The sequence below is a fragment of the Acromyrmex echinatior genome, chromosome 2 (genome assembly GCF_024713525.1).
Source record: "Acromyrmex echinatior isolate Ae372 chromosome 2, ASM2471352v2, whole genome shotgun sequence".
Taxonomy (NCBI): Eukaryota; Metazoa; Arthropoda; class Insecta; order Hymenoptera; family Formicidae; genus Acromyrmex; species Acromyrmex echinatior.
In genome coordinates, this window is record NC_141853.1 from 25,967,583 (window position 1) to 25,995,284 (window position 27,702).

At 31.7% G+C, this 27,702-nt stretch overlaps 2 protein-coding genes and 1 long non-coding RNA gene across 3 annotated transcripts in view; 2 read left to right on the plus strand and 1 right to left on the minus strand.

The window, feature by feature from the left end:
- Window positions 1-1,119: 1,119 nt before the first annotated feature.
- On the minus strand, window positions 1,120-21,488 carry LOC105147115 (RNA-binding protein NOB1). The gene is made up of 6 exons (XM_011057902.2): window positions 21,206-21,488; window positions 18,945-19,077; window positions 2,514-2,725; window positions 2,040-2,445; window positions 1,575-1,909; window positions 1,120-1,506 (listed from the first exon to the last, which is right to left on the minus strand). The coding sequence occupies exons 1-6, from the start codon at window positions 21,275-21,277 to the stop codon at window positions 1,246-1,248; spliced, it is 1,419 nt and encodes a 472-aa protein (XP_011056204.1). The 5' UTR covers window positions 21,278-21,488; the 3' UTR covers window positions 1,120-1,245.
- Window positions 9,378-27,702, plus strand: part of LOC147910709 (uncharacterized) — a 96,224-nt gene continuing 77,899 nt past the window's right edge. The window contains exon 1 of the long non-coding RNA XR_015544095.1: window positions 9,378-11,038. This is a non-coding gene — a long non-coding RNA (uncharacterized LOC147910709). The remainder of the gene's footprint in view (window positions 11,039-27,702) is intronic.
- LOC147910710 (uncharacterized) lies at window positions 15,420-17,043 on the plus strand. Its single transcript, XM_087402852.1, has 2 exons — window positions 15,420-15,528; window positions 15,621-17,043. The coding sequence occupies exons 1-2, from the start codon at window positions 15,453-15,455 to the stop codon at window positions 15,881-15,883; spliced, it is 339 nt and encodes a 112-aa protein (XP_087258978.1). The 5' UTR covers window positions 15,420-15,452; the 3' UTR covers window positions 15,884-17,043.

Sequence of the window (27,702 nt, forward strand, 5' to 3'; positions counted from 1 at the left end):
AATAGTACTTCCCGAACGCAGCGTCTGACTACGTTTACACGCACCGGTAAAACCGTTTTAGTTAAAATCGGTGTTAAATGTTGTATAAACGTCCTCAATACAGATATTATTAAAACTGTTTTAGTAAATCTCAAACCTCTTCAGAAAAAGGTTTGGTGTTATTAAATCGTTTTAAGAAAGTCGTGTAAACAGTCTTCAATCATTTTACGTATAAAATATAATCTTAAATTAACGCACAAAGAATAACGGAAACAATGAAAATTTAAAAACCATCAATGAAGTGTCAAAATATAAAAAAATATAAAAAAATTCGAACGTCAATAAGTATCCCACCAGATGACAATAAGATAGGAAATTTTGGATACTTCACATTTGGATACTTCAGTCAACAGTAGATTAATTATGTTTATAAAAATTATGTCGATAAAAATAGATTTGTCAAATTCCTCGGTTGAGATCAAGAATCCAGTTTGTTACAGACTTGTATCCAACGATTTGAGAATTTTTTAGTTACGAGTATTTTATGATATTCTGTAGAACAAATAGATTTATTAAGATAATATATCATTAGTGTGAATAAGAGGTACAGAATCAAATAATAACTTACGGTAATTTATATAAAATATTGTAATCTAAACTCTCAATCAATGATTCGATTAAGTACATTAAAGATACTGATTGTTGCTTGTTTGAAAATTAAATGATGTGAAGTGTAGTTAAATAAAAGTAAGTCAATAAAATCGAATGTAAAAACAAGTCTGTTCAAAACCATGACCATTTATGTTCTCGTATATCGTCAAGTATGTTAAAATAAGAATTATCCAATAAGTATCTTTTATTAAATTTAAACCATTTTTTTGTTCTTTAATATGTATCATTTCAGGAATATTTTTTTTATATAATTCTTTTCAAAATCAAGAATATTAACTTTTTCCCAATCAAAGTCATGATTAGTTTCCGTGATATGTTTCGAGATTACTGAATATTTGGACTGGTCTAGTTTTGTATTATTGCAATGTTCTTTAATTTTTGTCTGCAATTGTCTCTTCGTTTGACTAAAGAATTTTGCACACGTCAATTTCGGTACTTCAACTTCATTATATAAAAAAAAATTAGACATTTCTATGAATATTCGATTTACTAAAGAACCATTAAATGCAGCCATTTACAGAAATATTATTAACGTAATAATGAAGAATTCATAAAGCCCCAAAATAACAATGTTGATTTAATAATAAACAGTTTTTATTTTCGTCTCTTTTTGGATTCATTAGGATTTCTTTTCATCCAGTATTTGATAATACCATCTGGTCTTATGCCCAGCATAGCTGACTTTGAATTTATATCACGCATAACAAATGGAGAATACCCAGCTATATAATCATCGTCGAGCGGATCGTTCTTTTTGCGCGCCAAACGTGACGGGCGTTGTTTCGGCATTGGTTGATCAGCGCATAAAATAGGATTGTTAGCATGTTTCCCACCTTTCGGCGTTGGTAATGAGAACTGAAATATTAATTTTACTTTTACCATCTTTTGCATTCATAGATTGTATCAGAAATAATATAATTTACCCTCTTTCCTTTGGCCGAAAGAGAACGTCGAAAATTAATATGAATTTGTTGCTTTCCATTCTCGTCTAATGTGACTTCTACTTTCTTCAGCGTCCTGTTACCACAATGTGGACAGAAGATCTTTGTCATGATACTAGTGGTCTTGAAACAGGCGTAACATCTGAATATGAATGTTCGCATCTGTTTAATCACTCTGCCATCTAATGCAACCACATTTAATCCCATTTGCATGAGTACATTTTGCATTGCAAAATCCATGGTTAAGCACGCGACAGTCGCAGCCTTTTCTTCAAGAATTTCCGAATCCATTTGCTTTTTTATGCTGGAAACATTTGCTTTCAAAAAGGTAAATGATTAAAAATTAATACTCTTGAAAATATATTATATATATGTATTATACATTCATACTTCAATAATGTATACTTATGCGTTACTTTTGATAAAAATATAACCGATAAAATTTACCTGGTGTGATCCAACTACTGTCATCGTCATCTTTATCTTTATCTTCAAATGATTCGTCACTTTTGGATGTATCAACAGAAGTAAGAATGTCATCCATAGCATACATGCCCATACTCTCTACTTCCAAATCAGTTGGATTGCACTTTAGTTTGAAAAATTTATCAGCTAAATCATTTGTTTTATCATCTTCTTTATCTGCTGTTTCATAATCTGACTGTGATTCGTCCGAAGATGCAGATGTGTAAGAAGTAAATTTTTCCATATTATTTATTTCTGTGCCATTTATTGTATCATCTATCGCCGAATCACGTATAATCTGTACGTGTGTGATATTTTCTTCAACATCTGTTTTTTCCGTATTATTCAAAGAAGTCTTTACATTATCTGTAACCACTTCATTTCTCTCCTAGATAAAGAATATCAATTTAAATTAATAAAAATTATACATATACAAAAGCAATTAAAATATCTCACTTTTTTCTTCGGCATGTAGAATCCAACTGGCAGTTTAAGATCATCCCTACTTTCTTTGTCAGTTGTGGATTTAATAATCCTTATTGTTGGAATCTCTTTCAGATGTGCCGATCCGACTTTTTCTTTTTCCAACTGATATGTTAGCGCAATTACCTTGAGGTCAGTAGCAGACAGGCTAATATAATCGCCACTCTTCTTTGAAAACTCGGTCACTGTAAACACATTAAATAAATATTAACATTAATACACACACACACACGCACGCTCGCATGCAGGGTACCCGCAATTTTTGGCAAAGCGCTTTTGTGTAAATAGAGTAAACTAAATTGAAGTCGAAAAATCTTATTTCATTTTACAATTTTCGAAATAATTAACAAGATATCAAATTCACCTGGTCTATCGCGAAATGTAAGCGAGTAGCGAGATAAGACCATTTGCTTTTGGCCCGCTTGCATTTGGTTATAGATAGACTAGGCGAATTTGGCTATTTTCATAAGTTAATAACTCGTTAACCAATCGTTGCGACAATTGTAAAATGACAGACTTTTCTTTTCAGTTTAGTCCATTCTGCCCTTGTGCGAAAGACTTATCACTAATTTCCAAACACCCTGTATAATATATCATGATATATTGTATATAATCATGATATCATCATATCATGATATATCATATCATGATATGTAATCATGATTTGTATCATGATGCCTATGGAATCAGAAAGGTGAAGCATTCCAAAGGATGCACAGTAGACAGTGCCGATAGAGTTTGATTGGTTGATAGACAGTAAAATGCATATCGATAGCGTTTGATTGATCAAAATTCGATCCTTTCTTATCCTATCATGCTTCATCTTTTTTATTCCGCCATGATGATGCCAATGTCGCTTGTAAAAAATGTGTCTAGCAACGAAGAACGTGCATCCTTCTAAGCGATTCTTATTTCGCCGCATGCTTGCATTTGGCATTAGGTTGAGCGAATTTGGCTATTTTCATAAATTAATATCTCATTAATCATTGTGAAAATTGCAAAATGATAGAGGACTTTTCGACTCAATTTATTAGCTGTATGACTTTGTTCATTCGGTTTTCGTATAGATGGCTTTAGCGGTAAATGGTGATCGAAATAAATAGATCATAGACGTCACACAATAAACTTGGGCATCTGTCAACATAATCCAAAAAAAGAAACATTAGTCGATTTGTGTCTGCATCATAAAGTTATTCTCGATTGAAAATATCAGTTTACGAGCCAAATTCTTGTCATTTGCGGGAGATTTTAATTTTCTGCTTCAATATGAAGAAATCTGCGGCTGAGGCTCATCGAATGCTTTCAAATATTTATGGTGAAGCCGCTATTAGTGAAAGAACGTGTCATAAGTGGTTTCAATACTTCAAGAACGGTGATTTTCACGTCGAAGACCAGCATAGCGGTGGAAGAGAGAAAGTTTTCGAAGATGTAGAATTGAAGGCATTATTTGATCAAGACTCTTGTCAAAATCAAAAAGAATTGGCACGATCATTAGGAGTGATTCAATCAGCCATTTCAAAACGTCTCAAAGCCATGGGAATGATTCAGAAGCAAGGAAATTGGGTGCCGTACGAGTTGAAGCCGAGAGATGTTGAACGGCGTTTGTTTACTTGTGAACAGCTGTTTGAAAGGCAAAGACGGAAGGGCTTTCTGCATCGCATTGTGACTGGGGACGAAAAATGGGTTTATTATGATAATCCCAAGCGCAGAAAATCATGGGGAGTTCCCGGCCATGCTTCCACGTCGACGGCCAAACCAAATATTCACGGCTCCAAGATCATGCTCTGTATTTGGTGGGATCAGCTCGGCGTAGTATATTATGAGCTGTTAAAACCGACTGAAACAATCACAGGCGATCAGTATCGAACGCAATTGATGCGTTTGAGCCGAGCATTGAAAGACAAACGGCCGCAATACAACGAGAGACACGATAAAGTGATTTTGCATGCTCGACCCCATGTTGCGAAAGTGGTCAAAACATACTTGGAAACGTTGAAATGGGAAGTCCTACCCCACCCGCCGTATTCTCCAGACGTTGCTCCCTCTGACTATCACTTGTTTCGATCAATGGCACACGACCTGGCTGACCAGTACTTCCGGTCTTATGAAGAAGTAAAAAATTGGATCGATTCGTGGATCGCCTCAAAAGATGACCAGTTTTTTCGACGCGGGATTCGTATGCTGCCCGAAAGATGGGAAAAAGTAGTGGCCAGCGATGGACAATACTTTGAATCTTTTTACAATAAAGCCTCAAATTTCGGAAAAAAACCGCATGAGCAAAGTCATACGCCTTATAATTGCTACTTTATCTTTATACCTTACAGGAGAGCGTCTTACAAAAAATTACGGGACACTCTGTATGTATGTATACAGGGTAGGCCATTTTAATCTTTCCATGCTGGTAATTCGAAAAGAGTGCATTTTAGGGAAAAATGTTTCAGACAAAAGTTTTGTGACTTCGAGGGGATCTATATGTTAAGATGATATCATTGGTTTGGCCTTGGGTAGCGTTGTCAAGATGAGGGCAAAGTCACTTTGAATTTTTTTCATGGAACCTCCAATTTTTCATTGCATATTCAAAACATTATAATAAAATATATTTTCATTAAATACTTTGTGGGTTATAGGACTTGAAAGCACCGCCGGCATTAACCAAAGTGTCTGCGACTAAAATTTTGCACTAAAAATTCATTTCTAAACGTGAAAAAAGGTACAATCAATGGCCTTGACAAATATTATCCAGGTCATGATCCTAAACAACATTCGAAAGGTTTTATGCGTATATATACAGGTCCCGCGAGACTTCTCCAATCGCTCATAGGAAGGTAGATGGGATCCAAATAAACATAAAAGTCCTTTATTGTTTAGTGATATTCGTAATAATCGAGATATTAATGTTTGCAATTGTACTAATGAGAGTGCGCCGATAGAAATATTCCAGCCGCTAGAAGTATAGCCCGGCCCATTTTTTCAAACATAGGCTGCGTTAGAGAGGTAAGAGAGAAAGCGCGCCGTTGCTTAGCGCCCGGCATCGCCGCTCACACGTCTCATCGCACCGCACCAAAGGACTTGCGTCTATGACTGCTGCGCACATTCGCGATTACATTGCATGTGTAGTACTAACACTGCAAAAATAGGACAAATCATAATAAACTTCAATGAATAAAAATGTCGAAAGAGAGAAAGTGATGAAATCCTATGGAAATCTACGGAAAATCTAATTAATTTCTATTGTAATCTGTCGCTTCTCTAAATCTCGAAAGGAAAAATTTAAAAAAAAAGGTATCCGAAAGAAATAATATCATTCTCCACCATTCCCTATTGTTTCCTGTTAGGAGAGTATGATTTTACAAATACGATAAAATATCAATAAAGACATAATGTTTCATTGCAAGTTTTGTTGGAATCTCTCTTTCTATGTATACTTCAAAAATCACTGAAAATCTGCCGTAATTAATAGTGTATTTATTTACGGTAGTAGAAATTCTAAGTTCATTATCGCATAATTACTAAAAAAACTCTTTGTTGTTAACTGTATTAACGATATTTGACATAGCATTGTGCTCTCGAGGTATGGATTAATTATCGTAGGCGGTTCATCATAATCTATTATATTAGGTGTTGGAATTAATTCGTAGCGTTTTACAAGTGATGGGAAGTACTTTCATTAATGTATTTTTTAATGCTCATGTGAAATAAATAACATTCTTTCATTAAAAAACGCTACGAATTAATTCCAACACCTAATAAAATCGGAGAAGAGTACATGTTTTTCTATCGTATTATTACAAAAAGCGTAGCATATTATGCATAATAAGTATTTCGTGTAAATCATAATTCTCTAATAAGTTATTTATGAAAGGAGAACGTAAAAAGAATTAATCGTGAATATTAATTGTAACAGACTTTCACGTTTCGTGGAAAAAGAAAGGAACGATAAAAGAATTATGATAAGAAACGATAAAAGAAGCTATCCATTTACAATTCCCTATAACTTTATGGAAAATTAATTAGATCGAAATATTAATTAATCGGCCTCGAAAATAGAGACTTCAAGCTTTAAAATGCTTTTTTAAAAATCTCGTTATGATTATTTTTGACCAAGTTACACTCTCTTGAACATTACCTATTTTTTGGAGGATATACTAAGTGATCCTTTAATTTTTTTGTATTTTGTATTGGTAACATCAAATTCTTTTATCGTTCCTTATCATTTCTTTTTCCACGAAACGTGAAAGTCTGTTATAATTAATATTCACGATTAATTCTTTATATATTCTCCTTTTATAAGTATCTTATTAGAAAATTACGATGTATACGAAATATTTATTATGCATAATATGCTACGCTTTTTGTAATAATACGATAGAAAAACATGTTCTCTTCTCCGATTTTATAATAGATTACGATGAACTGCCTACGATAATTAATCCATACCTCGAGAGCACAATGCTATGTCAAATATCGTTAATATGGTTAATAACAAAGATGCGATAGTGAACTTAGAATTTCTACTACCGTAAATAAATACACTATTAATTACGGCAGATTTTCAGTGATTTTTGAAGTATATATAGAAAGAGAGATTCCAACAAAACTTGCAATGAAACATTACGTCTTTATTGATATTTTATCGTATTCCGATAAAATCATAAAATAAATCATCTCCTAACAGGAAACGATAAGGAATGATAAAGAATGATATTATTTCTTTCGGATATCTTTTTCTTAAAATTTTTTCTTTTCGAGATTTAGACAAGCGACGGATTACGATAGAAATTAATTAGATTTTATAGATTTATAGATTTCCATAGGTTTCATCGCTTTCTCTCTTTCGACATTTTTATTCATTGAAGTTTATTATGGTTTGTATTATGGTTTGATTTGTCCTATTTTTGCAGTATTAATATTACACATGTAATGTAATCGCGAATGTACGCAGCGACGAGTCCATAGACGCGAGTCCTTTGGTGCGGTGCGATGAGACGTGTGAGTGGTGATGCCGGGCGCTAAGCAACGACGCGTTTTCTCTCTTACCTCTTCAACGCATTGCTGGCGCAATGTTTAAAAAAATAAACCGGGCTATACTTCTAGCGGCCGAAATGTTTCTATCGGCACGCTCTCATTAGTATCATGTTGCATAAAATTTTTTTAACGGAATCCTCGATTTTTTATTGCGAATTCTTGTAGCTTATTTCAAGAGCTTTTCAAAACGCTATAATAAAGTAATATTTTTTTGTTAAGTACATTTCGAGTTATGAGGTTCGAAAGTTACTGCCGATTTGCATTATCCATTTGCATTATTCAGTACGTTACGTAGAGAGAGAGATAGGGAGAGGGAGGGGGAGAGGGAAAGGGAGAGAGGGGGGATAATATGTCAAGATGATGACTCGAGTAATATTTAAAAGATTTTAATTATCAGTCGGGACACCTTGGAATGCAAATGTCGGCAGTACTGTAAATTTCGAATCTCATAACTCGAAATGTACCTAACAAAAATACTTTATGGTGTTTTGCATTACTTTCATAATTATATTATGGTGTTTTGGAAAGCTCTTGAAATAAGCTACAAGAATTTAGAATAAGAATGGTAGATTTCATTAAAAAAATTTTATGTAACATAGACCTTAAGGACTTCTTATGAAGGTCACCGTCTTTTTCCCCCCCTTGAAACCATAAAACTTTTGTTTGAAATATTTTTTGAAAAAATTTCTTCTTTTTGAAATATTCGTGTGTATTGATTAAAATGGCCTACCCTGTATATGAGTTAAGTATTAATAAATATATTTAAGTATATATAATAATTCAAAATTGTATAACTCAAACGAGAAGGCGTAGCAAGAATATTAAATCAATAATTAAAACAGTGAGTCAAATTAATTTTTAGAAACAAAATGCGATCAGAGTCAAAAAATTTTTCAGAAACTTGTTCAGTCAGAAACTTCTTATGTTATGTGATAGCGTGTAAGCGACATTCTGATACTCAGTAATAGACTGTTGAAAGTAGGGGTGAGATTGGAAGGGGAATAGAAATAGGGATAGGGACGATGGAAGTAAGAAGGAAAGAAGGAAGATTAAGAAGGGGGAGGAAGCTGCAAGATTCGTAGATGGGAATTAAGTAATGATTCAGTATTATTTTGTTTGTTCAATTCTAATTTTTGTTTTTTTATATGAACCATTTCGGAGATTAATCTTTTATTGTAAGACGGTTTTTTGTCTAAAATCTTTTTGTCTAAATTCTTTCCAATTGAAATTATAGTTGTAATTGATACAATGGTCAGTAAATCACTGATGGAGAACCAGGTTTTTTTCTTAATATCCGAAATGTGTTCATTTAATCTTGTTTTTAATTTCCTTTTAGTTTGTCCTATATAACTAGCTTCACAGTCTTTACAAGAAATTTTGTAGACAATATTCTAATTAGCTAAAGAATCTAGTTTATCCTTGGAATATGCTAGTTTTGCAATTACAGGCTATAGGCAAAAAGATAGATTTTCTTTCAGAGATAGATTTTATGTATGGAATTGTGAAAACAAACCAATAAAAAGAGACTCAAACAAATCAATTAATAAAATATATATAAATAAAAGCCAATCAAAGCTAAAACCAGTTGCACATAAATGTCTTTATTCTCGTGTGAATAACAATAACGAACTCATAAACGTTTCAACCCTTCTTTTTGGGTCCTTATCAATATGAAATCTAATTCTAAATTACATAAGTAAGTCTATTTAAAAATGTAATTAAAGTCAATTATCGGTGCAATTATCTATTTAAGGTGAAGCACGACAAACTCTTCTAATCCTGTTTCGCCTTTTGCATATGGTCTTCCTAAAATATACAAAATAGGATATTCACTTCGTATTATATTGGGTGGATCCATATATTCGTTCGGTTTTTGAAGGTAAAATGAAACAAGTTTTTTTCATACAAAGAATGAATTTTAATCAATGATTCTCCGTTTTTGCTACTAACAAAAACCGAACGATTTAGCCTCCTTTTTACATGACATAATTCATGAAAGCATATCAGTAGCCAATAGTTTTATAAAAAATAGTTCTCATTTGACTAAACATATTTCCAATTTGATAATTTATGATCACGAAATTCTTTTATTTCTTGATGTAATTTCATTATTCACAAATGTACTTATTGACTTGATGATAGAAGGTATGGAGAGGAGATCTTATTGAAAGAAACACGAGCATTCCCAAAAGAGAATTTTTTAAGCTTTAGAATTAGTTTTCAATTCAACATTTTTTAGTTTTAATGACAAATTTTATAAACAGATCTTTGGAATACCGATGGGTTCACCATTATCACTCATTGTATCGGATATAGTCATGCAAGATCTAGAAACGAAAGCTTTACAGGATCTTTCAATTTCACCATCCTTTTATGTGAGATATGTAAATGACATTGCGTTAACATATGATGCTTCACATATTGATTCATTGATAACACTTTTAATTCATATCACCCCAGATTAAAATTTACAATGGAAATGGGAGATGATAGATTAAACTTCCTTGATGTTAGCTTAATCAGGAAAATTCTCTCATTCATAATTGATACCACAAATCTACATTTTCTGGTCGCTACTTGAATTATTTTTCTAGACATTCTTTATGCCAAAAAATGGGAACAATTTGTTGGATTAGTAGATAGAATTCTTTCGTTGTTCCACCCTATTTTCCATCAGGAGAACTTTGAACTAATAATTCAAATTCTTATAAACAATGGAACCCATTGAAACTTATTTTCACTGAAATCAAAAGAAGATTGTAAAAAAAATTTGAACAAATAAACGACTAGGTTAACACATCTAAAGATAAGACAATAAAACAGACAAGAAATAATGGGAAAATTAACCATAGATTTTTCACAATATCTTTTATCCCATTTTTATCGAAAAAAATAAAAAAATTTTTTTTTAAAAACTCCATAATACATATAGCATACAAAGGGATTAGTAATCTTAAAAAGTTTATGAGAGGTCATAAAGACGTTCGTCCTATTCTATCTCGAACAGACGTTGTATATAAAATTGATTATCAAGATTGTGAAGTATCATATGTGGGCCAAACAGGATGTGCAAACCACTTTTTTTATATATATTTTATTGATTGAATTGTGAAAAATGGTGACATTAATGAACATAGGAATCATATAAATTAGAACACGACACAACATTCTGTAATAACTGAACATAGAATGAATCATCAACATAAATTTGATTGGGAAAATATCAAGATATTAGATAAAAAAAGAACACTTAATAAAAGATTAATATCGAAAATAATCCATAAAAAGCACACACACACACACACACACACACACACACATGAACACAACATAACAAAAACAGAGTTTAAATTTACAAAATGATACTTATTCTTTAGATCCACTATATATGAATTTGTTTATGGAATAGTGACGTGCTTTTTCCCCTTTCTCTTTCCCTGTTCTTAGTTTTATTTTTATTTCAATAACTACTTGTCTTTATTATTTTGACTCTCATTTCAGCTCTGATGCCACAAGAACTTTACATCGAGTCGTGTGAAAATAATTAATGTAGTAAGTCTAATAAAATTTAAACTTAGACAAGTGATTTTATTTATTCTCTTTGTTAATTTTCTGTTTTTCTTATGAATAACTAAATAGAAAATCTGACAATTTGATGAGCGAGATGGCTTTGACTATCGACACAATGTATGTGATACCGTTATTATTTTATGTAAGTTTTTATAATATCATTGTTAAAAATTTTAATATTTATAATAATCACAATGTATATGACACTGTTTTTATTTAAATGTAGATTTTTATATCATTGTAAAAAAAAATTTTGTATTCATGATATTCATTTGGCTATTCTTTATATAGCTAAATTGGCATTTATATAGGAAAGAACCTGCAAGTTTGTCGTGCTTCACCACCTTAAATGGATAATTGCATCGACTTTAATTACATTTTTGAATAGGCTTACTTATGAATTAATTTATAATTTAGAATTAGATTTTACATAAGAATCCAAAAAAGAAGTGTTGAAACGTTTATGAGTTCTTTATTTACACGAGAAAATAAAGACATTTATGTGCACCCGAACAACTGGTTTTGGCTTTAATTGACTTTTTTCATATATATTTTATTGATTGAATTGTGAACAATTTTTCTTTGATATGGATATTTTGTTTTGTATTGTTGTCATATACGTGATATTTTAATCTTTTTTCTATTGTTGAAAAAATGAAGGAAAGAAGATAGACATTATTTAAAAAGATAGAATAGTATCAACCAAATTTTTTTCATGTGTTACATACCAATAAAATCCCCTTATTCTTTATAGAATAATATTCGTCATAGATATACAATTTATACTTTACTTTTATCTTATCGCTAGATTTCCCTATTTTATCTTTATTTCGAAACCAGAAATTCCGTTTCTCTTTTGTATTCAGTTTCTTTATTTGAACATTCAAACTCTAACAGATAGATCACGTTATGTACTTTTATGCGTCATAAAAATTATCTATAGATTATTCTAGAAAGAATGTCTAAGAATATCACACGTCATATCTTTCTCAAAGAAGCCCTCCTATAAAATAACAAATATAAAAGCGTATTATACATTAACATTAATAATAACGTATATTATATTAGCGTTTAACGATTAAGTAATTAAGTTCAATAATTAGCAGTAAAATAGAAATCTTCCTGAATGTGAGAACGAATATCTTTTTCTTTTTTTCCCTTTTTCTTTTTCTAATAAAGTTAAATTAATTTTAAACATATGAATGTAGTGAATTCGCTTCGCATAAAGGATATTAAGGAAAACCGAATTTTTATTATAACAAATTGTTAAAATTCAACTATTACTTATTAAGAATAAACTTGTAGAGTGGAAAGTAGGGCTTACGCGGAGCCTTGCTGCCTTATCTCAAAGAAAGCGCGAGTATAGGTTCTACCAAATTTTGGGAAGTGTCGATTGGTTCTGAAAGGACACTCCCACACTCATTTTCAGTATATAAAAGGAGCTGTCAAAGACAGACACACACACTCTTGTACTTACTCTCAAACTCAAACTTACTCTTAAACTCTCAGACTCAGACTCTTAGACTTAGACTCACTCTTGTACTCAGACTTAGACTTAGATTTACACTTATACTTACACTCAAACTTAGACTCAGACTCACTCTCAGGCTCACACTGCTTCGGTCAATCAGCCAGTCAGTCAGTTACAATCAAGGTGAGAATTATCCTCGCGCTTCATCAGAACCTCATTTTCGCATTTATCTTTTTTTAATAAACGATAATATTAAATCGAATCTATCGACAGAACGTCTAAATCTCTAATCCCTTAATCCACATACAAGTACATATATATATATATATATATATATATATATATATATATATATATATATATGAATATCTGAGGGATTGTTGCGACTGTCACTGCCAATAGCGTGGCCCCCGTTTGTCGGCACTTCCTCGGAGAATTCATAATTTCCTCGTATCCAGAGTATCCTCGTATCCTTAACTACACAACATAATCTCCGGTCCCCGAGTAAATTGTTTAAATACATTGACTCAAAAACAGAGAAACATCTCAATAACAACATTGAGACGTAACACATGGAAACAAGGATGAGACAATTTAATTATTTTGTCAACAAAATCGAAGACGACGCCTTTCTTATGACGCAGAGGATGATGTGAATGAAAATTGAGAAATATGTCTGAACAAGTAACTTTCTGCTATCTATAAAAAATGATCTTATAGTTGTCAATCATAATTACAGTTCAAAAAACTTAATCTGTACCGATTTTCATAATGAATTGTAGTCTGACATGTAAAAAGTTGAAAATTTCTAGTATTTTATTAATACTACTGACTGGACTAAAACGCTAAAACGATGTCATTCACATATCGGAAGAAGAATAATAATTTAACAGGTAATTTTTAGATCACTTTCTATTTCTTCAAGATCCTGCATAATTATGTCTGCAATAGTTGGCGACAGTGGTAAACTCATCGGGGCATCGAAAACTTGCTTACAAATTTTATTATTAAATGAAAAAAATGTAGAGTTGAAAATCAGATGGAAAACGGATGGAAGTTAAAAATTCTTCTAACGGAATGCCTTTTTTGATATATAATCCCATCTCTTTCTAGCACTAGTCCTATTGGAACGTTAGTAAACAAAGACATATCTAGCGATATCAAAATATAATTAAAATCAAAATGGGCTCCATTTAATTTCTCAATCAAATGGAAGCCATTTTTTATGTAACTAGGAGCTTCCGATATATTGCTGACAATAATGTAAGGATAAGGATAGAAAGTATAACAGACTGTTGATTAACGATACAATTACTCTTAGAGGACCAGGCTTGTGGATTTTCGTTAAACCATGCTCTAGGCAAATTACCATCCGTCGTAAGTAATTTCTTATATATAGATTCATCAATAAAGCAATTCTTTTTCCATTTCATTAGTAAAGAACGTAATTCCGAAATCAATTTAATTGTAGAATCTTTGTCTATTATTTTATATGTATCTATTTTATTAGAAAAAATCCTTTCCATTTTTTAAATATTGGGTCATTTAAAAAGTATCCGCGGTTTTTTCATTCGAAAATTGAATAAAAAACCGCGGATACTTTTTAAATGATCTGATATAATCTACTCTGTCTAAAACAGTGACATTACCTTTGTCGGCTTTTGTGATCAGTAATTCAAGATGGTCTTTGATAAATTTATTAGTTAAGTTTAGCCATTCTGAAATTTGTTTTTCAATCGAATTTAAGTGATTAGAATCATTGTAATATCTATTAAGAATCTGGATAGAATTGTTTCTGACAAAATTAATAATATTCTCAGGTCGATCACTTATATAGTTTTTAATAAATTAGTTTTTAATAATGTTTTTGATAAATTCTATAATTGTTTTTTCAATTGCTTTTACTAAGGTAATCCAAATAGTCCAAATAAGGTATCCTTCGCCTAGTTGTAGGAGAAGATGGACCTCATCAGGAATGTCATTTTTATGCAAATTTACCAATCATTTGTTCTTCAGAATATCAAGAGGAGAAGCCTCTTTAAAATCATTTAGGGGAATATTTATTGTATTATGTATATGGATATTTATTGTATTTTGACTTTGAATCCTTCAACATAATTACTGCTATAAGAACCATCATAACCGATAGAAAAACCATTAGTCATTGTTAAAAAGCGAACAAGAATATAAATAAAATAGGTTTAATTTTTTATTTGATTTGGAATTTTTTGATTGTAACCAATCTATCTATTTTGTTGTTGTTGATTTTATCTGTTTGTGAAAATAGGAATTATTCAGATTATCTTGATATTTGAAGAACTCACTAGCTATGAAGAATGTATAGTTTTATTAGTTTTATAATCTATAATCTATTGTATATATTTTATAATAGAATGTGTGCTTATACTATTTTATTGAATAATTCAATATTTTCAATTATTTTTATTATCAACATGGAAAAATTGCGACTGATACAATAGATGAATGCTAACTAAAAAAAATTACATGAGAGAGAACATTATATTGTTGCGGCATAAAATACACGAAGAAACACATCATGTTAGCGACATTTTTTATATTTTACCCGCGAATCATATATAAAAATCAGAAAAAAACTTCGAAACTTATCATGCTAGCAAATAAAGCAAGAGGAGGATTTGCTATAATTATCCGCAAGAATATTAAACACTATTCTAAGCTAAGTATAGCAACATATCAAATACGTCACTTTATCTTAGAAATTAAAACTATAAAGTTGCAACCTTGTACAGCTCGCCAAGATATAGCTTAAATGAGCAGAACTTCTAGTCTCTTTAATACATTAGACAAAACATTCATAATTGGGGATGAGTTCAATGCCAAAACTCACTGGGGGGTTAAGGTTAACCATAACTAAAGCCAAAAAACTCTTCAAAGCAGGAAGTAAGTTCAAATGTGATTTCTTATCAAGGCAAATCAATATATTGGCCGACTGATGTGGATAAAATCCCAGATTTAATTGACTTTTTTTATAGTCAGAAGATTGTCGAGGAATTATATACATGTTGATAGTGACGAATCTCTATCATCGGATTATATCCCAGTTATATTAACAATTAGTTCAACAACAATATACAAAGATGCATTACTACGACTGATTAATAACAAAACAGATTGGGGAAAATTCCGTGAAGATCTCCAGCAAATCGTTCAACTAAAAGTTGCATTGAAGACATCATATCAATTGGAAATCGATATAGATGTGTTTATAGAAGCCATACAGAAAGAAGCCTGGTAAAATACTCTACTTCATAATCAAATAATATAGCCTCTTCAAGTTAGAAATCTTGTTGCTGAGAAAAAAAAGCAAGAAATGGCAGTGCACTAGAACGCCACAGGACAAAAAACCCTGAATTCGCTAAAGAAACTTACAAATCTAATTAGAGAAATCAAGAACGAATCTATTAATCAATATCTGCGAGATCTCACATCAGAGAAGGATACAGATTATTTTTTATGGAAGACAACGAAAGATATAAAACAACCAAGAGTGCAGAATCCATCGATTAAACAAGACGATAGGATCTGGGCAAGTACTGCTAAATAAAAGGCAGAACTATTCGCAAAATGTCTAGAAGAGACATTCAAACCATTATCGAGAGACAGCTGAAGAAGACGTTACGCATATCAGACATAAAGATAATCTAGCTATTCCACTAGTCATATTCAGTAAATTCAAAAACATCATTAATAAGAATCTGAATGCAAGAAAGACCCCGGGATGCGATTTGATAACGGAAGAATAATGAAAGAATTACTGGTACTTCAAAAACTTCTACATCACATTAACGCAGCTATTAAGCTAAAATATGTTCCTATGCATTGGAAAATCGCAGAGGTGATTATGATATTAAAACCTGAGAAATTATGTAATAAAGCTAAAAGCTATAAATTCATTTCGCTGCTACCAATAATATCAAAAATATTTGAAAAATTCTTGCTCAAGAGATTGTTATTTACATTGGATAAAAGGAAGCTAATCCCAAATCATCAGTTTGGATTCAGAAGCAAACACTCGACGTTGGAGCAGATCTACAGAATAACTAATGTCATTGAAAGAACCCTTGAAACAAGGTAAGTATGTGCTAGTACCTTTCTGGACATAACTCAGGCGTTCGATAAGGTATGGCACAAGAGTCTTAAGTATAAGCTCCACAAACAATTATCTAAAAAATGGAGCCTAATTCTAAAATCATACATATGAAAATCAACATTTCAGAGTAAAAATGGAGAATAAATACTTGATGCTGAAACAAATACGAGCAGGTGTACCGCAAGGAAATGTACTTGGTCCAGTCTTGTACCTCTTGCACACAAAACTTATCACAATCAAACAATGTCATCATAGCTACTTTTGTGAATGACACAGCAATATTAGTTACTAGAAAAGAGGAAGAAGCAACCACTAACCTACAAAGTACTCTTAACAAAATTAATAATTGGACAAACAGGTGGCGAATTAAGTCAAATAAAGGTAAATCGATACACATCAATTCTATTAGGTGTTGGAATTAATTCGTAGCGTTTTTTAATGAAAGAATGTTATTTATTTCACATGAGCATTAAAAAATACATTAATGAAAGTACTTCCCATCACTTGTAAAACGCTACGAATTAATTCCAACACCTAATACAAATCATCAAATAAAATCTACTGTAGTATTTGTTAACTCGCAGATAAGTACACAGTATGCTAATACAGCAAAAATGCTAATACATGACCCCAGACACAAAGATGGAAGGAATATGTGAAGAAAAAAAGTGAGGAGATAAATATCAAATTTAAAAAAATGTATTAGCTGTTGGGGCGACAATCACAGCTTTCCTTCCATAACAAATTACTGTTATACAAACAGATATTCAAATCAGTGTGGACTTATGGATTGCACTCTAGGGTTGTGCCAAGAAGACAAATATTAAAATAATTCAAACAGTACAAAATAGAATACTGCGTACTATTGTAAACGCCTATTGTAAATACCTTGTAAACGCAGAGTGGTATCAGAAATGACAACCTTCACCGTGATCTAAAGATCAAGTACAATTGAGGAAAAAATTAAAAAATATGCTGTTAAGCATGTGGAATACTTAAAACATCATAGGAAATTCTTCAGCTGCTTGACTCTAGGAGGGCTGTGAGAAGGCTGTGAAAGGAATTAAGCCACTGGATTTGGTGCAATAACTTGGCTTTTATCTAGGAACTCATGCAATTAAGAATCAGAACTAGTCATTAGACTAGGAACGAACCCATTTACCCTATCCATAATAAATATATAAATTACTAAATAAGTTCATAACTTAGTAACATACTTTAATAAAAAAAAATGTTAGCGTAACTATAATTTTGGAATTTGTATCTAACCGTTATATGAATTTATCAAATTTTGCATTTTCTATATTGTATACGCTATATTATATACAAAAGATGATTTAACGATAAGGTCAAAACGTCTATTTAAAAATTTAAATATATTGAAATCTGGCTCGTAGCACTTATTGTTATTAATGTTTATTATTATTGAGCTATTATAGTATTATTTTTATTATAATAAAATATTTTTTCATGAAGTTATAAGGCTTGAAAGTCCCGCCGGCATTAGCATTACGCAAGGTGTTCGATCGACAGCTAAAACCTCTTGAATGTTGTTCAGGATCACGTCCTGAATAACATTTGTTAAGATCAAGGTCACTGGAGATTGTTTCATTTTTACATAAAAATGAATTTTTCAGTGCAAAAATCAAAATAAGAGAAACAATCTCCAATCCTTGATGTTAACAAATGTCATCTAGGATATGATCCTGAACAACATTCAAGAAGTTTTAGCCGTTGGTCGGACACCTTGCGTAATGCTAATATTGGCAGTACTGTAACTTTCAAGCTTTATAACTCGAAAAGTATTTCATAAAAAAGTATTTTATTGTAGTGTTTTGGAAAGCTCTCGAGGTGTGCTACAAGAATATGCAATAAAAAATGGAGATATTGTATATACAGGATGAATGTTAATGCATGTCCTTTTACCATGGAAAATGAGTTATTGATTGTATCTGTGATCATCTTTCATAAATTTAAAGAAAGAATTTAAAAAAGTGAATTCTTTTTAAATTTATAATAATTATCTGTACTATTTCAGCACATATAAGCGACAGCCATCTATGCACCATTTAGATGATCACAGCTGCAGTGATCGATATCTATACAGACATACATTAATATTCACTCTCTGTGTGTGTGTGTATGTGTGTGTATACATATTTATTGACATTAAGTGACAACAAAGTTGTTAGTGAGTTTTACTTACCAAATTTAATGTTTTCACTAAAAGCTTCTTGAACCTTTAAGTCATACGGTAGTACAATCAATTTCCTCAACTGTCTCTTATTTGTGATTTCATTGACGACAGCTTGCTCGGTCAAAATATTAACTCCAATATCCTACACAAATAAAGTTTTTAAATTAAAATTTCATTGGAAACAGGAAGAGGATTAGAATATATTTTATTAAATATATTTTATTAAATTATATTAAATATACTTTCCATAAAATATTTTGAATAAAATGACATCTTGTTTGTAAATCTTTTGATGAAGCACACATTATATACATAACTTTATTAATATTTCATATGCACACAACTTTATTATTATGATTAAAATTAACATTTCTGCATTCATCTATATTCATAGGACATTACTTTCAATCAAAATTTAAATGCTTTTTAAAATGTGAAACTATATCTTGTATTATAATCACTTACATCTTATATTATTTTATCTATCTTTAATCAAATTTTTAACACAAATCTAATTATCATAATGCTTAATTGAAAGTATGTGATCTGTAAAAGCTAATCTACTAATTAAAAAAAAACTTAGAGCTTGAGAAATTCATTTTTTTGCTGAGCTACATCTATTTTTATAGAACAAATTGTGTAAATAGTTGCAAAACTAACAGGCAAAATTTAAACAATAAGTTCCACAAAAATATATTTTTCTGATAAAATAATACTAAAATTAAAGAAAAATCAAATAAAATATTGAATAAATTATTAATTCTAATAATATAACTATTAATACCAGTAATACATTCATGTTTTTGCTAATAGCTTGTCAACAATATTATGGGCATCAATTATGAATATAATACTGACATCTTAAATGACAGATATAATGTAACTGTTTAACAATTATATTAACTTTGTTTTCAAGAATATCTATCTATAATAAGTTCATATTATTGAATGTTATGCTAATATTATTATTCTAATCAAAGGTTCTACACTGACTCTGCAGTCAGAAGTCTAGTTTTAATCAGTGAAGTTGGCCAATCAGCATTAACCATACAGTTAGCTATTGATCAACTTCACCGATAAGATTACTGATTACTTACTTAGGAGACTACCAATTCATTAGAAATTCATAGAAGTTCAATTAACATTGGTTGCGTTCAGCAAAGAAAATAGCTTTGCAACTGTTATAAAATTCTTGAATATGATTAGTTTATACATTTAAATCCAAGGATGATGAGGAATTAAGGGCAAGACCAATATTAAAGAATTTTACAACAAAACTACTTTCTCTGCTAAACGTAGCCATTAATTGCATTCAGCAGAACACAACAGTTTTGCAACCATTTTATGATTGTTTACTGAGAATCATTCCTCTTGATTTAAAAACATAACCAAATCAGCGCAAAGAAAACTTCCAACAGTTGCAAAATAAAAGTTCTGCTGAATGCAGCCATTATTATTCTAATACATAACAGCTACTATAGCATCAGGATTATAGCATAGGATTATAGCACATTATTCTAAAAATTACTTGATATTTATCCAGAAAATGATCCTCTCCCTCAATTTCAAATTATACTCATTCGACATGTTTGTGCATGAAACAAAAGAATCTGACAGTAAAATGCTCTGCCCCATCAAACAAGATATTAAGCGTTAAAGTTGATGATTATTCAGATTAGGAAATTGTTACAATCATGCAAAAATACAATGTGAGCATGAAAATTTATGAAAAATGTGTATATGGAGACAGTACGTTACACTCCGAAAAAAAAAACCTAACTCACTCCAAATTTTGGATGAATCTTGTTTCGTAATAAGTTGTAAACCTATAAGCTTTCACATAACTTTACAACTTTTCAAGCAAAACGACGTTCATCTCATACAAAATATAGGATAAGTCGAATGAGCATAATTTCATTGAAATTGAAGGTGAGGAGCGTCTTCTGGATAAATACCAAAATAAAATTATTTACATATAATTTAATATGAAAAAAATATCAGTAATATTCACCTAAGTGTCAGAATCAGAGACAACAAGATTTATAGGTTATCATACCAGTGTTACATGCAATTCAGTTCGATCATTATTATATACTAATTAATAAATAAGAAGTCAATTTCATTTAAATTTTTTCAATTACTTTCAAAGTTTGTAGTTAAATAAATAAAACAATATTTTAAGAAAATTATGTGTATAATTAAATATATCTATATAAATAGTTCATATTAATAAGATCTTTCATTTTATATTTTTGTATCTCAATAATTACCTGTATGGCAGCGTTCTTTATGAAAGCGCTCGTATCAACAATAAGATATTGTATTTTATTCTTATTTTCCATGATTACATATGGATTATATTTTCTTCTTCGATATTTTTATATTCGAAAGTTCTTCTTAAGACTCTATTTGGATTTCTGACTAAGAAAAGTCTTCTCGTTCAATATTAATTGGCCTTTGCCGCGACTATGAAGAGTAACAATACTATGCAACAAAAAAAGATCGAAAGATCCAAGACTATATGTACATGACGGAAGCCAGGGTGCATCAACAACTCCTATCGAAAATTTGTCGTTGACTTCAGCGCTATCTAACACAATACAATAAACTACAAAACCAGAAAAGCAATATGGCGTCTAAATTGATTTAAAATCGAGCGCACTTAAGGATGATCACACGGTCCGGAATAGGATTGCGGAATACAGAATGCGCCATTAAAGCAACCAATCAGCGCTATTCCGCACTTTTCCATCACGTAAGTTTTGTGTGCTATGTTCACATGATGTTCAAAGATGTATCCAGCATGAATATAATTTAAAAATTATTAACTTTATGTTAATAATTTACTTATTAAAATGAAATATAATTTTTCAAATTGTAAAAACAATTATCACTATTGTAGTATTTAATGTTTTACAATTAATATTTATAATCTCATAACAATTTTTTGAACTGCTTTAACGCATTTATTATCATTCCGCATCGTATGAACATAGTACACAAAACTGGCATGATGGAAAAGTGCGGAATAGCGCTGATTGCTTTAATGACGTATTCTATATTCCGCAGTCCTATTCCGGACCGTGTGATTTCAACTTATGTTGGATTCACACTGGATTGGACGTACATTGTGCAACCAATTAGAAAACAAGATTTTGCTTCGTATCATTGATCTAGTTTCCACCGAGGATTTAAACCGGATCAACCAACTACAATAGAGCATTCTCCTATCGTTCGACTGTAACAGGGGAATACTCGACTGTAGTTGGTTGGTTCTTACATTCCGATCCGGTTTAAACCCTCGGTGGAAACTAGGCTGGTGATACGAAACAAAATCCTGTTTTCTAATTAGTTGCAGAGCGTCGTAAGACGCACGTAGGATCTAGTATGAATCCAGCATTAGATTTGAATTAGCAAATGGCGAATTTGAGCACATGATCTTCGAGCAATCCGAGTGACAAGAATTTACTACGTTTATACGGCACGCTTTACGCCGAAGTTATAACAAAGGAAGAACTATGATCAGTTTTATCAGGACCTCGTAACTGCTGATACCACTGTTAGTAGCGCCGCCGCTGTATGACACCCGGAAATACGGAACTAATATTCAATATGCTGTTAAAATCAACATGGACGCGTTATTTACAGGGTATTCACGTTCAGTGATTCAGCGATTCACGATTCAGCGTGATTCGGCACAATTGGATACAATTTTGTAGATTTTGTGATCATTGATTCAGTGGTGATTGCCTCGAGTTCCAGGAAGCGAGTAGAAGAGGAATATTCTCTCTCCCTCCCTCCCTCCCTCCTTCTTTCCCTCCCTCCCTCCTTCCCTCTCTCCCTCCTTCCCTCCTTCCCTCCCTCCTTCCCTCCTTTCCTCTCTCCCTACAAAAAATCATTAAATAATATTAATATTTCTAGCCTCAGTGCTCATTGATGTGCACCTCGTCTGGACGAGGAAAAATATGCATGGGCGCTCATCTGAACGGGAGCTCTGAAATCATTTTTTTTTGTTTTAAAATATATAAGTGTAGTTTCAGTTAAGTGTATTGATTTTTTGATAAAATAATTATAGACAATATGTCGCTGTTTTAAAAAAAGAGGTCACGATTTTGTAAAAAAAATCGTTACTCTTTTTATTGTTTTTCAAAAACTAATAATCCGATTGAAAAATACGCTTAACTGAAGACAATTTTGTTGTAAACATTCTGTCCAAAATTCAAATCATTCGGATAAAAATTGGCCGAGATATGTGAACGCCCAGTTACGAAAACGTGGTTTCGAGAAAACCGCGTTCAAAGTTTTATAACCGATTATAGTTTACTTTTACAAGCTTAACGGCCATCTCAAGAATATATATAATATATATATACATACACACACATATACACAGTGCGACAAATATGTTCCCGGACAGGGCCTGAAAATCATAATTGAAACAACAATATGCATATTTTTTGGTTTTATTATTCAAAATATTCTCCTCTGGCTTCAATATACTTGTTACGATTCAATAGTGATTCAAATGCATGTTCTAGCTCAGTTTGCGGAATTGCCTCTAGTGCCTGTGTAGAAGCTGATTGGATGGTCGGAATGTCATCAAAAAAGCGTCCTTTCAATTTCAATTTCAATTTTGGGAATAATGAGAAGTCGCAAGGAGTCAAATCAGGTGAATACGGTGGATGTTTTAACACAGAGACACGATTTCGAGCCAAACATTGACGGACAATCAATGAAGTGTGACTCGGTGCATTATCATGCAACAAAGATCAACTTCGCACAAACCTTCGTTTTACCCAAATCTTCATGTAATATGGTTCGAATCGTTTCTCTACTAATATTTAAAGCCTTCTCCATCATTTTTAGTGATGCATTGTGATCGTTTGCAACAAAATCACGTACTTTTTCAATTATTTCGGGTGTTCGAACCAAAATTGGCCGTCCTAATTTTTTGTCATCTTCAAGGGTCTCTCTGCCTTCCAAAAAACGCTTATGCCACTCAAAAACAGCTATACGACCTAGACATTGACTGCCGTAAACTTGTTGCATCGATCGGAATGTTTCTGCACTTTTACCAAGTTTTGCGTCAAAATTTAATCACTGCTCTTTGTTCCATATTAAAATTTCTACCTCGACCAAAATCTTGTTTAACACGAACTGTCATATCTTCGTTATATGTCAATCAAAATGAATGAAACTTTGACAGATGATAGCAAAATGTTCAACCTTTAAAATACATGTTTTAACGCACAGATGTCGCCACTGGTTGCTGAGATGTGGTTCATGTCCAGGAACATATTTGTCGCACTGTGTATATATATATATATATATATGTATATGTACATTACACACACCACGCACGCACGTAACACACACGCACGCACACACGCACACACACACGCGCACACACGCGCGCACACACGCGCACACACGCACACGCACGCACGCACACACACACACACACACACACATTAAACTGACAAGAAAAAAAATTTTTTTTTTAATCGGCCTCTCAGCTCAAAAGCTTCCATTTCATGCTAAAAGAACACTCCTAAATTTTTAATAAAAAATATTAAGATTTAGAAGTCGGTAGTGAATGATTTTTAAATCAAAATTTCGATTTTCTTTAATACATGTTTGATTTGAAAAATAAAAATGATGTAAAATTAATCCATTTTAAATGTGATACTGTATGCCTTTTTAATCGCTGAACACGATGCAATAATTTATTTAGCTCTACGATATACGCCTTAAGAAATACTGCCCGATTAATGTGAAAAAATGACCAAATTTCGAGTTCAAAGTTTTAGCAATGTTCAAAGTCCAAGTGTTCAAATGGATTGTTACTCCCCTTAAATTGTAAGTCTGTTCACCCAGAATAAGATTCAATTGGAATTTTCTCGGAACCTCCTACAGGGTCTTTAAAAGTTTCATATAACTGGATTATTAATACGTTTTTAAGGATAGAAAAAATTTTTTTATAAGTTCTAAAATATATTGCTTTGTGGTTTTGACATCCTCAAATGTAATGTCTTAATTTGATAACAAAAAATTGTTTATTAGAAAATGAAATGTTTATTAGAAATTGTTTATTAGAAAATGAAATGAGTACATAATAACAAAAATATGATTTAATTAATTGAAATAAACTACCTCATTTCATTTTCTAATAAACAATTTTTTGTTGTCAAATTGAAGCATTTCATTTGAGAATGTCAAGATCACAAAACGATATACTTTAGAATTTATAAAAAAATTTTCTTTATTTTGAAAAACTATATTCGTTACAATTATATATCATAGTAATTAAAATTGAATTTTTGATAAAGAGAAGTATAACTGAATAACTTATTTGTACCTCTAAAATATCATTACTTAACCTTCCCTGATGGAAAAATTTCACTGAAATTATTTCAAGTTTTGGAACACTTTTCAGCAAAATTTCAACATTTTAGAAAAATTTCAATTTAATTTCAGCGATTTTTTTGCTGAAAAATTCATTTTCAGTCAAATTTCAAAGAAATTTCAGAAAAATTTCAGAGAAATTTCAGTTCAATTTTAGAGAAATTTCAGCAAATTTTCAGTAATTTCGCTGAAATGTTCCAAAATGAAATTTTCATTAAAATTTTTTCACCAGGGAATTATTATGGTAGATATATTATATATTACAAATAATAATATTAGGTGTTGGAATTAATTCGTAGCGTTTTACAAGTGATGGGAAGTACTTTCATTAATGTATTTTTTAATGCTCATGTGAAATAAATAACATTCTTTCATTAAAAAACGCTACGAATTAATTCCAACACCTAATAATATATTATAAATATTTTAATTCTTTACCTCATATATATTAGGTGTACAACTAACTTTTGCTTCCGCCGTTTTCCTATAGATGGCTTTAGCGGTAAGTGGTGGTCGAAATAAATAGATCATAGACGTCATATAATAAACTTGGGCATCTGTCAACATAACCCCATAGAAACATTAGTCGATTTATGTCTGTATCATAAAGTTATTCTCGATTGAAAATGTCAGTTTACGAGCCAAATTCTCGTCATTTGCGGGAGGTTTTAATTTTCTGCTTCAATATGAAGAAATCTACGGCTGAGGCTCATCGAATGCTCTCAAATACTTATGGTGAGGTCGGTATTAGTGAAAGAACATGTCGTGAGTGATTTCAACGCTTCAAGAACGGTGATTTTGACATCAAAGACCGACATAGCGGTGGAAGAGAGAAGGTTTTCGAAGATGCAGAATTGGAGGCATTACTTGATCAAGACTCGTGTCAAAATCAAGAAGAATTGGCACGATCATTGGGAGTGACTCAACATTTCAAAACACCTGAATCATGGGAATGATTCAGAAGCAAAGAAATTGGGTGCCGTATGAGTTGAAGCCGAGAGATGTTGAACGGTATTTGTTTGTTTGTGAACAGCTGCTCGAAAAGCAAAGACGAAAGGGATTTCTGCATCGCATTATGATTGGGGACGAAAAATGGGTTCATTACGATAATCCCAAGCGCAGAAAATCATGGGTTCCGGCCATGCTTCCACGTCGATGGCCAAACCGAATATTCACGGCTCCAAGGTCATGCTTTATATTTGGTGGGACCAGCTCGGCGTAATGTATTATGAGCTGTTAAAACCGATTGAAACAATCAGAGACGATCCGTATCGAACGCAATTGATGCGTTTGAGTCGAGCATTGAAAGACAAACGGCCGCAATATAACGAGAGACACGATAAAGTGATTTTGCAGCATGACAATGTTCGACCCCATGTTGCGAAAGTGGTCAAGACATACTTGGAAACGTTGAAATGGAAAGTCTTACCCGCCGTATTCTCCAGACGTTGCTCTCTCTGTCACTTGTTTCGATCAATGGCCTGGCTGACCAGCACTTCTTATGAAGAAGTAAAAAATTGAATAGATTCGTGGATCGCCTCAAAAGATGATCAGTTTTTTCAACGCGGGATTCGTACGCTGCTCGAAAGATGGGAGAAAGTAGTGGTCAGTACTTGACGATGGACAATACTTTAAATCATAAATGTATAACCAGTTTTTTACAATAAAGCCTTGAATTTCAGAAAAAAAAACGGCAGAAGCAAAGTTGTACATCTAATATCATTCGACATGATCTCGTCACGAACATTCCGACCGATTTAGTATTAAAGAGTATCATACGTAGGTGGAACTCGATTGAGAACAAGACTCCTTTTCATGAGTTTATTAAAGCTATTGATTATAATTAACTCTACATTTTTTAAATTCGACAAAAAAATATTTAGACAGATTTTTGGCATGCCAATGGGCTCTCCATTGTCCCCTATTTTAGCGAATATCGCATAATATTCTACAAGACTTAGAACAAGAAATTATTACTGCTAACAATATTATCTCGTCGTTTTATTTCCGTTATGTTGACATTGTATTAGCATAAAGATAAAGTTAAGAATGTTCTAGAATTGTTTAATTCATATCATGAAAGGCTAAGATTCACAGTTGATTCTGGCGATGAAAATGCCATTAACTTTTTAGATGTCAAACTAATGAGACAAGAAGAAAGAATTATCTTCGATATTTATAAAAAACCTACTAATTCAGGGAGATATTTAAATTATTTTTCGAAATATCCGTTAGTACATAAAAAGGGGGGGTGATCATCCGAGAATTAGATAGAATATTGTTTTTATCCCATCCAAAATTTCAAGAAAAAAAACATCTCTGACTTAATTCAAACTCTGTTAAATAATGGTTATCCTCTTAA

Bases quoted from the DNA above. Each gene is read 5' to 3' on its own strand.
- LOC147910710 (XM_087402852.1), top strand. From the start codon at position 15,453: ATGAGTTCAATGCCAAAACTCACTGGGGGGTTAAGGTTAACCATAACT. The intron at 15,529-15,620 runs GTAAGTTCAAAT...CTTTTTTTATAG, and splicing joins AAAACTCTTCAAAGCAGGAA to TCAGAAGATTGTCGAGGAAT.
- LOC105147115 (XM_011057902.2), bottom strand. From the start codon at position 21,277: ATGGAAAATAAGAATAAAATACAATATCTTATTGTTGATACGAGCGCT. The intron at 19,078-21,205 runs GTAATTATTGAG...TTATTTGTGTAG, and splicing joins TAAAGAACGCTGCCATACAG to GATATTGGAGTTAATATTTT. The intron at 2,726-18,944 runs GTAAGTAAAACT...ATGTGTTTACAG, and splicing joins TAGTGAAAACATTAAATTTG to TGACCGAGTTTTCAAAGAAG.